The 10,792-nt window shown below is 51.4% G+C and overlaps 1 protein-coding gene across 3 annotated transcripts in view; it reads left to right on the top strand.

The window, feature by feature from the left end:
* Positions 1 to 10,792, top strand: part of Otof (otoferlin) — a 94,620-nt gene that overhangs the window by 24,780 nt on the left and 59,048 nt on the right. For all 3 annotated transcript variants that reach the window (XM_026778114.1, XM_026778115.1, XM_026778113.1), the window contains exon 3: positions 9,514 to 9,602. In XM_026778114.1, coding sequence (XP_026633915.1) covers positions 9,514 to 9,602 — 89 coding nt within the window. The remainder of the gene's footprint in view (positions 1 to 9,513; positions 9,603 to 10,792) is intronic.

Here is a 10,792-nt window from a genome sequence, read left to right as displayed (position 1 = left end):
CTATATTGAAGAGGTATGGAGAGAGTGGACATCCTTGTCGTGTTCCTGATTTTAGTGGGATGGCTTTGAGCTTTTCTCCGTTTAATTTAATGTTATTTAATTTAATTTAATGTTAGCTGTTGGCTTGCTGTAAATAGCTTTAAAAAAAAAACTTTAGTCATTGTCCCCAATTCTTGATTAAAACTATCGCTCTCTCTTGGTCCTTCAGAGCACAGCCTGGTCTTTGTGATGCTTCCCTGTCCTCACACTACATTGCTAATACATTCCCGGATGGCCCAGGTACTGTGCTAACTCAGTGCCGTGGCCGTAATGGCTTCAGTGTCCTTACTGTCTGTCTTTCACAGGAGAGGTACTGCCTAAGCACCTTTGCTTCCCTCTGTGCAGGGTCCCTGTGTGGACCACACTCTCTGGTGACAGGCTAGTTGAGAGAGAGGTACTTCGGGCTGAACAAAGTGTGCCCAAGCCACCCCAGAAATGTGCAGAGCCCTCACTGGAGTCAGGAGAAACACTATTGGCAGTGGCTCCGGGATTCAACAAGAGACATGAGCTGCTGGTCCGTCAGCACCTGCTTGTGTTATTGCCCACCTCACCAAGGCTCTTGTCATAGTTTATCGGAGATACAGACGGTCTCATAGCAAACTTTTCCTCAGCCTTAGGTCTCATTCTTGTCCAGCTTCTCCCCTCACTACAGGCCCCACACTGACAGCCTTCAGCTTCCAACAGCCACCAGCTTAAACAGCCAGAGATACATTCAGGTGTCTGGGTCCTTTTGTCTTTCTGCTTGGAATCCGTCTCTCTCTCCTGCTGCTTGAGTTTTTCCCAGAGCTGACTTTGGAGGTGAGAACAAACAGTTTTAAATCACCAGCTTGGCCTAAACCTAAAGCTCAATGTGACCCCCCAACCCCAGAATAGCATGCTCTTTTTCCTGGTGTTTCTTTCTCATGTCTGGCTGTGTGCTGAGAAGAACCCCATGGCAGACTTGAGGTCCAACTGAACCACCAGGCTGAGGGACCACCCAAACCAGTTATTTTTCCTCCTCCTGGGCTAGCCATATGGTATAGCTGGCAGTTCAGACCCAGAGTGGGAGCCAGGAGAAGTGAAGCCTCCCCACTGGGTGTGCCCCTCTGCCCTGGGACAGCTGGACTCATCCCCAATGCTGTGGGAGCGCTTGGTTCTTGTGTTCTCTGCCTCCTTGCTGTGCAGCTTTTAACTTTGGCTTAGCCTCAGTTGCCACCTCTGTCAAGTCATGCTGGAGATGGACATGCAGTCTGCTATCACGAGGCTGCAACCTAGCCTCCCCACCCCCCACCCCACCCCTGCACCTCCTGCTGGCTCCCTTCCCCACTTCCCTTCTTCAGTCAGGGGCTCTGGATGACTTTCTCACTGGCCTGCCTTCCCAGGGCCTATAGCAAGACTCCTAGGGGCCCTGTCAGCCCAGTTCCCATATCGTGAGTAACCTGACGCCCCTTCCAAGGACAATACATCCCCTTTCCATGCACTGCACCCGGGACACCTGAGCCACAGATAACAGGCGGCATTCAAAGTTAATCACCGTGTCCTTCCTCTTTCCAGAGCATGCCAACACGGGTCAGGTAAAGGATGTCCTTGATGCCACTGGACATCTACATAGGGCATAGTCTGAGTGTCAAGAGGGTGCCTGAGCCAGTGGGAGGGACCAAGATGGTCCATATAGGAACTGAACATGGGGCTGTCTCTCGATAGTGTTCAGTGACCACGGAGGAGAGGCAGAAGCCAGGGAGCTATGGCAGGAACAGTGTTCAGTGACCACGGGGAAGAGGCAGAAGCCAGGGAGTTACGTCAGGGACAATGTTCAGTGACCACGGAGGAAAGGCAGAAGCCAGGAAGCTATGGCAGACACTGACAGGATCCAAGAGCCACCGTCAGACAGAGAAGCTTGCCAGTGTGCTCCCTGGCCTTTGGGTATAGGAGGGGGACCAGAAAGTTCCTGGTTATCACTTAAGAGGGAGTCACTGGTACTTGTGGGTGTGGGGGCAGGGGTGGCCCAATACTCTCTGAGCCTTCCTCTTCCATCTAGTCCCCATAATAACCCACAGATGATGACACCCAGGCCCAGAGAATGTCCCCTTACAAAGTGACAGAATGGAAGTGGCCAAGGCAGGATTCTAAGTGGACACTACCAAGACTAGATTTGAAGACCTCTCTAGGTGCAGCAACAAAAAGCTGTCCTGAAGCTTCAAGAACTCTGACTGGCTTGCCCAAGTGAGCCAGGTTTCCTCTCCTTCCTCTAGCCTGGCTACTAGTATGTATTCCAGAAGGCAGGAGGGGCAACTCCTCCACCCCCAAAGAGACCATGAAGATACATTCCTGCCCCAGGTAGACAAGCATTGTTCTGGCTATCCCTGATGGAACCTGAGGTCTGGGAAAGAAACCCTTGTGAATTCTCCAAGGGTCTCTTCTGTCCCTAGATTCTGCCTAGGGCCTTCAGGAACTGGCTTAGAGAGAGAGATACATAGTTTGGGGAGCCTGGGAGTCAGGAGACCTGGGCTCTAAATCTCTCATGAGACAATGTTTCTGGGTCTTGGACTCTTCCATAAAACGAGAGGAGGGGTTCCTCCTTGCACGCTGCCTTCTAAGGCTAGGAAAACAAAATGAAGGCTAAAAGGTTAAATGTGCTTCTTCTGCTAGGGTAAGGAGTCCAAGCAAGGGAGGGGCACCTGCTTGATTCTGACACAAGTAGACAAACGGCTTTGGACTGAGCAACCTGAGTGGGCAGGAGGTAGCCGGGAAGAAAAACAATGCTCCTCCAACAGCAATGGAAACAGAGCCCAGAGGTGTCCCCTTTCCTAGGGCCTGGAACCTGAGATCCCGCATTGTGCTGGTAGCTCCGAAGAAGCTGAGGCAGGAGGCAATGGGGTGGGAGGAGGGGGGAGGGAGGAGAACAGGGGGATCACCCCCAAGTCTGTCTCAATCCTGACTGCTTTGGTTTAAAAACGGACACTGTATGGACCCTCCCACCCCCAAGTAACCAGACCACTTCAACAATGCTAAGGGGAGAGAGCTTGGCCCAAGTATAGCTGGCTGAGAGACATCATGCCAGGTCACAAGAAGCCATGCCAGGATTTGAATGCTAGTCTGTCTGATTCCAGGGCCCAGGGTGACTTGAAAGGGAGATAAATGATTCAGCCCTGCCCTCGGGTGCTCAGTACTCACAAAGCTAGATGATCTAGGGGCTTCTAAGCTCAGGCTGGCAATGCCTGAGCAAGGACCTGGCCTGCCAGCCCACTTCTGTTTACATCTGGAAGCCATGGGCTATGAGTTCCAAGGGGACAGGAATGTACCATCTCTTTGTCGTTGGTCTAACGCGCAGTGCTGAAAACATTAGGGAAAAAAAAAAAAGAAAGAAAGGAATGGACATCTGCTAGCCTGGCACCTGTAACTTCAGGCAGGTCTGGGTCCAGATCCAAAGTGCTCGGCTGAGCTAGTGGTATGGGCAGGCCCTCAGCTTGGCCTTTAGAATAAGCAGAAGGCTAGGCACAGACACAGTTACTGAAAGGTGCCTTAGAGGTCAGTTAGTCAAGGTGCAATATTTTCTAGTGGTAGGAGAGGAGGTCTATAGGAAGAAAGGGCTCCCCGAGACTTCCAGAGGCAAGTGTAGAATAGGTCCTTTGTCTCCCAGGACTGTATCTATTATACCCCAAATATTTATGGAGAACCCGCAACTCTCAACTTTTCCCCCAAAGCATGGGGGTCTGTGTCTGGAGGATGCTAGCCTGCTGATCGGACCTTCCACCCCCAGTCAGTGGGCAAGCTGGGGAAGATCCAGGTCATCCTCCCACACGCCAGGGAGCTCTGTGGTGTCCCAGAACCCTGGGATTAATAAGATACAGAACACTGCATCCTGCCACTGCTAGCCACGTTAGCCTAAGCCTGGAGCTGGTGAAGTGGGTCACAACTAGACACTCAGGGAGCGCCCGAGACTCTCCCTGACAGAGATCATCTTTCCTTTCTCCACCACAAGTACCCCGCCCCCAGCTCCTGGACAGTCTCATTGCATGCTGCTGTTTCAGGACAGTTTGTCTTCAGAGCCATCTAGGTATATCCCAGGACTGGGAAACATCACACATCCCTGCACCCCTGCATCCATTCATCCCTGCATCCTTGCACCCCTGCATCCATTCATCCTGCATCCCTTCATTCCTGCACCCCTGCAACCTCTCATTCCTGCATCCATTCATCCTTGCATCCCTGCATCCTTGCACTCCTGCATCCCTGTACTCCTGAACGACTGCATCTCTGCACCCCTGCATCCCTGTATCCCTGAACCCCTGCATCCCTTCATCCCTGCATCCCTTTATTCCTGCACCCCTGCATTCCCTTTATCTCTGCATCCCTGAATCCATTCATCCCTGCATTCTTCCCTACACCCTGTACCCCTGCATCCCTGAACCCCTGCACCCCTGCACCTCTGCATCCCTGAACCCCCTGCACCCCTGCACCCCTGTATCCCTGCATCTCACATGGAGCCAGCTGCTCACAGATCTGGTACACAGAAGATGCTCAGCAAACTTGTGCCCCTGAACGGGGTGTGGTAGCTCATGACATCTGAGGGAGCAATGTTTGGCTCAGCTACTACCCTAACAGGGTCAGGATCCCAGGTTTGGGGTTGATGGAACAGGATGTTACATGGTGAGTTGGATTTTATTGACCAGTCTCCAGGCAACCACTTTTTCTGGGCACTTCCAGAAATAAAAGCCACTGTCCTCAGATGCAATGGACACAGGAAGAGACTTTGCTAGTGCTGCCCAGGCTGGAGACGAGCCCGATGTCCCCAGAAACCTCTGCAGCCCTCAAGAGTCTGTCACCAAGAAGCCAAATCTTGCCCAGCTCCTGGAACAAACGGCACCATAATAACACTTTTAATAAATGGCTTTATTAACTGAACACTTCCTGGGTTCTGGCTCCATGCCAAAAGCCTGGCCAGCCTCAGCTACCCCCAAAGAACACACTCCTGCTATCCCCTCATGGCTACCTGTGCTGTAGTCTACTGTTGGAGACTTGTTTGTTGAGCATCTGCTGTAAAGGGTGCAGGGAAGCCCCAGTGAGCACAGTGAACAGACACCCACTCCTCAGCTCTGCCCCTGCTCTGAATGCCCTGAGAATGGGCATCATGACATTCTGCGAACCAACAGGAAGGAGAGGAGCAAGAGAACTGGTGTGTGTGTGTGTGTGTGTGTGTGTGTGTGTGTGTGTGTGTATGTGTGTGTGTGTGGTGACCAAGGCAGGGGCATGGATCCCAGCCCTGCTGCTGGTGTGATGTGATCTTGATACAGATCTGATAGGGAGAGCCACAGGCAGCATTGGATAATGTCATGGTTACCCACTGCTGTGTAACAAGCCGCACAGAGACCGACAAAAATCTTCATTCTACTGTGGCTTCTGGTTCTGAGGCTGACTATCTGGTTCTGCTGGACAGCTGTGATAGCGTCACCTCATCCATCTGGGTCCTTTCTGCCTCCTCCTCTTGGCCCCACATCCACCAGGGCCTCTCTTGTGAGGCCTGGCTATCTGCTGGACAGCTGTGATAGCGTCACTGCATCCATCTGGGTTCTTTTTGTCTCCTCCTCTTGGCCCCACATCCACCAGGGCCTCTCTCTTCCAGAAGCACGGCCCGGACTTCCTTCTGTACCACTGATTTCTAAGACAACGAATAATGGAAGCTTCCAGGTCTAGGTGCCACACAGCGTCACGTCTGCCAGCCTCTCTTGGTGACAGGCAGCCACAAGGCCAGCCTAGACTCAAGGAGAGGCAGCGCAGACCCCAGCTGGAGATGAGAGGGGAGGAAGTCACAGGGGAAAAGGAGAGAGGAGGACTGGGAGCCACAGAGGCAGCAGGCACCCCAATAACAGCGGAGCCACAGTTCCCCGGTGTTTGCCTCATGCCTGAGACAAGGTTAGATGATGTTGCCTCAGTTCTATAAATCAGAGAGCTGGGACATGAGGTGACCCATGAAAGGTCTCTGTTTGTTAAACATCAGTGCCAGGGTTCGAGCCCAGACAGTCTACCTCTCCATTAATAAACTGCATTACCGGTGAAACTGGACAAATCCTGAATCAGTTCCCTTCTCTGTGAAGTGTGGTAAAATCGTATACTATGTGACAAGTGGCAGCTGGCGCCCCATAGGTGGTCTACACACTCAATCAATAAACGATTTTGCAGTTGGCGATCTAAACGGATAATCAGAACCACAGGGCCCTCTGCTCTCCCAGGCTCAGGAGACAGCCCACCGCCAGGGAGAAAGCCTTGCACTAAGCTTGGAGACGAGAGTTTCAGTCCCACCTCGGCACAGACCAGTCCTGTGCCCTTGGACTTGTCTCTCTCAACCCCGTTCAGCAGGGGAGCATCTTTGCTCTGTTGCCAGAGCCTTGCTTACTGCTCAAGAGCAGTGCCCTGACAATCGCTACTGAGATAGGAATCACCTCAGAACTCTTCCCTTCAGGAGTTAAACAGCATTGTCTGGTCAGGGACGATTTGGTGAGCAATGGCTCCTGGGAGCTCCCAAACCCTAAAATCTCCCACCTTATCTGGCTGCGTTCTCAACAGATCGGGCGTATGTGTGTGCTGCTGCATCGCTGCGTCTGTTTTATTGTTTTTTTTTTTGTTTTTTAAAAAGGAAATGATGGCCAAAATTAGACAATGAGAAATGAAATCAGGGTTTGAAAGAGACATGAGACACGGAAAAAACAAGGCGGATGAAGTGTGTGAGAGGCAGAAGCAGGGCCGAGAAGGGCCAGGGAGACATATTGGCTACAACTTGTACAGAGCCCCTACAGGAGGAAAACAAGCTCAGACAAATAATGACTTTCATTTTTTGCAGCGCTGTGTTCTCCATATAACATCCTGTCACTTGCGTGATTTCACTTGGTTCTCGCGACAGCCCTGTGAGGCAGATATCCATCTTAGTCTGTCCTTTGTGTCTATAACAAAATCGCCAAGACAGGGCCATTCCTAAAACATAGAAGTTTATTTGGCTTGCTGTTCTGAAGGTTGGGAAGTCCAGAACATGGCACCAGCATCTGCTTGACATCTGGTTAAGCTTCCTTACTGCCTCACAGTGTGTCAGAGGGCCTCACACAGGGCTATACCGAGCCTGGATCCCACGTAGAGATTCTAGCTCCATCAGTGTTGAAGCTGGGGAGCAGGGGCCTCAAAACGTTTCCAGAAATTAGGCCAACAGGTAACCATGAATGAGAACCCATGAGGAAGCAGGGCGGTGGTGGCACACTCGGGAGGCAGAGGCAGGCGGATCTCTGTGAGTTCAAGACCAGAGAGAGAGAGAGAGAGAGAGAGAGAAAACCCATGAGGAAGAGGGACAAAGACAGAGAAATGAGAGACAGAAGCAGAGAAAGACCAAGAAAAGCAGATGGATGGAGAGCCAGAAACAAGGAAAAGCAAAAATGGGGGGTGGGGGACAGAGACCCAGACAGACACGACAGAGAGGCAGAGGCAGAGAGGCAGAGACAGACGAGACAGAGAGGCAGAGACAGAGAGGCAGGCCTTTATGTCCTGTTTGCTCTTGTGACCACTGAACTACACCCCAGTGGGAGACAAGCAGAGGCTCTCTGTGGGTCCCCTTGTCTCCGCTCATCACTCTCCCCTAAGTGATATGCTGTTGCCATTGCGTTCATCTAAACTGCTTCCTCTCTGAGCGTGCCACTTCCAGGACCACCGCCTGTTTCTCCCACTCCTTCTTGCTTAACCGTGCCTGGAGCTACCCACAGCCCACAAAGGGAACCGGTGTTCTTCTGCCTTCATCCCTGGAAGCCCAGGTTCAACGGGCTCTCCAGGCCCTCCCTGCGCTCCCATCGGCTCCTGGCTAATGAGTTGGGCCTTGTGAAAAGTCTGGATTTCCCTGCGGTCTTGTCTGAGCAACTTCATTTAGAAAACATTCTCTGTGGAGCTGAGTTGAGCTGAGCTGAGCTGCCTCAGGCACCAGAGAACAGGAGTGGGAGCTGTGGTGAAACATGGCTGCCAGGAGCCGCGCCAACCTCTAGACGTCGACCCCTCTCCGGCTCACATTAGGGTTCCCGTCTCAGTCAGAGTTACAATCGCTGGGATGAAACGCCATGACCAAAGCTCATCATTAAAGGAAGTTAGGACTCATCCAGGGCAGGAGCCCAGAGGCAGGAACTGAGGCAGAGGCCATGGAGGAGTGCAGCTTACTGGCTTACTCCCCATGGCTTGCTAGGTCTGCTTTCGTATAGAACCCAGGACCACCAGCCCAGGGATGGCATCACCCACCATGGGCTGGTCTCTCTCTCATCAATCTGATTAAGAAAAATGTGTTGCCTCCAACCCCATCTTATGGAGGCATTTTCTTAACTGGAGTTCCCTCTTTTTGGATGACTCTAGCTTGTGTCATGTCGACATAAAACTAGCCAGCACAGTTTCCCTGGGACCTGGCTAGTCCTAAGAAGAGATGACATGAAGTGGGGGGGGTTAAACTGATCAGCCAGGACAGACCTGTAAGCCCAAGTCCTTAAAGTTCCCAGTCTGGGAGAAGGAAGTCCAGCTGTAGATTGGCAGGCCCCCAGAAGAAAACTCCTTATTTACCAACAGAACCATGCCAGTTCTCTCCCTGCTCAGAAGGTAGGGTCTCTGGAGATGAGGGAGCATAACAGGCCATCAGCTCCCTGTCAGTCAGGTGTCTGTGGAAACTTGCTCATTCTTGAAGGTGATGGCTACAAGCTATTTCTCTAGAGAGTACCCCAAATGCTGCGCACAGGATGGAATTCTTTCTCTTTCTTTCTGCCCCAGTTCTCTTTATTGCCCCCCAAATGGAAAAAAGCTAGGTGAGGACAGGGATGACAGCGATCCCTAGGGAGGAGCCTAGCTCTGCCCACCATTGGCTTTCCCTAGAGAACGATTCCTTTTATAAGCTGCAATGGGTCCTAGTTACCACTCATCGGGCATTAAAAGAAAAACCCACCGAGTTTCTAAGTCATCCTTATTATTGACTTAGAGATGTCTAGGGGTGCGAACGGAGGAAGAGTAATTCGGGCAGACTATGTATAGATCTGACCCTCACCACACGGAAGAGCTGCCAAATGAGTCCCTGTTGTTCACACTGCCACAATCAGCTCATCCTGAAACCGTCTCCCACCCCACCGGCTGTCTGCCCTGGAGTTCTCCCACCCTGGCTGCCCCGCCGTTCTCAGCGCTGAGAGGCAGTGGAAGCAGCACAGAGTTGGGAGTCAGAAGTCCTTCTTAGGCCTAGGTCCCCCCCCCACACTTATCCTGTGACCTTGGCAGCTTGCCAAAGCTTTCTAAGCACCATCTTTGAATGAGGAATGGGTAACAATGCCCTCCACAGGAGGCAGCTATGGTAACTGACTGAGTGGGAGTGTGGATGGTTTGTCCCTGGAGATCCTGGCCCACGTGAGGGGTCACCCTGGCTGCTAGTAGGCCCCATCTCATCACTCACTACCGCCCTGCTGTTTGCACCCAAGGCCACAGCTCTTCCTCTCTCCACAGACGTTCCGGTGGCCCGTGGCCAGCAGTATCGACAAAAATGAGATGTTGGAGATCCAGATTTTCAACTACAGCAAAGTCTTCAGCAACAAGTAAGCATGGGGCGGGTGGGGGGGGGGCAGGCCTGACTCGGACTCCTCTAGGATTACATACAATAGAACCCTGCACTTTGAAACCATCTTTCAAGGCTAAAGAGCTACCCATCTTGCTCCTTTTCGGGATCCTCAAAGTGCCCTGGGCCTTGCAACCATTGTTAACCAAGAGCAGCTCACCATCCTGTCCACCCTCAATCTCCTGCCCTTTTAAAGTTACATACACCTCTTTTTGAGCTCTTCCTTACTCAGACTGGAGGATGCAGCCCATCAGAGATGCTAAAAGCCAAATGATTGTTACATCCTGTGATCTGATGGTAAAGTTGCCTAACAGCTGTTCAGGGCTGTGGTTTAGAAGGAAAACGACCCCAGACCCTTGAGCCAGGGATTTAAGGTGTGGCCCCGAGCAGGCTAAGGAACCTCTCTGAGCTCTCTGTGTTTATGTGTGAGAAAGATAAGAATTTGTCTCAGTACAGCTGTGGGAATGAAATGATGTGTTCATTCACTCAGTCAACAAACATTTATAAAACTCAAAGTGTATGTCATGAACTGAACTAGATACTAAAGAGAGAGATGTCTGCTCTCATGGGGTTTCCAGTCTGTGAAGGAAATGCATCCACCTCGAGTGTTATCCTACTAACGGATCAATCGAAGTCGCCCCCATCCTGCTCTGTGGGTGACACACAGGTTTTGGAAGACACTAGAATGGTGGCTAAACATAAGTAAATTGAGACACTGTGCTTTGGGGTAAAAAGTGAATTGCTGCTCTGTAGCCTACAGGAGATCATGGCTGAACTACAAGGTGTCCACAAAGGTGCGGCAGTGTTAGTTCAAGGAAGAAGGCTCTAAAGGGACTAATCAGTGGGAAGAGAGTAATTGGCCACATTAGAAGATACACAGTCCCAAAGGGGTAGGCAAAGGGTCCGCTCTTTCGCTGTCGGTTTTAAAGAACATTAATAGGTAACCCTTGTGGTCATCTGGGGTGGGCACCCGAATTCTTTCCTTATGGCAAGTAGATGTAAGCTTCAAGGCAAAGTCGTAGGATCATGTAGCTCACCAACCTGTCTGTTCATTCAATCATCCATATTTTCATTCATCCATTCATCCCATCCCATCCATGCATCCTACCTATGCATTCATCTCATTCATCACTTCAACCCATCCATCCATCCATTCACCCATCCATCCAT

The sequence above is a fragment of the Microtus ochrogaster genome, unplaced genomic scaffold, assembly GCF_000317375.1.
Source record: "Microtus ochrogaster isolate Prairie Vole_2 unplaced genomic scaffold, MicOch1.0 UNK106, whole genome shotgun sequence".
NCBI classification, from domain to species: domain Eukaryota; kingdom Metazoa; phylum Chordata; class Mammalia; order Rodentia; family Cricetidae; genus Microtus; species Microtus ochrogaster.
Note: the sequence above shows the minus strand (reverse complement) of the source record. Positions and strands in the feature narration are given on the sequence as shown.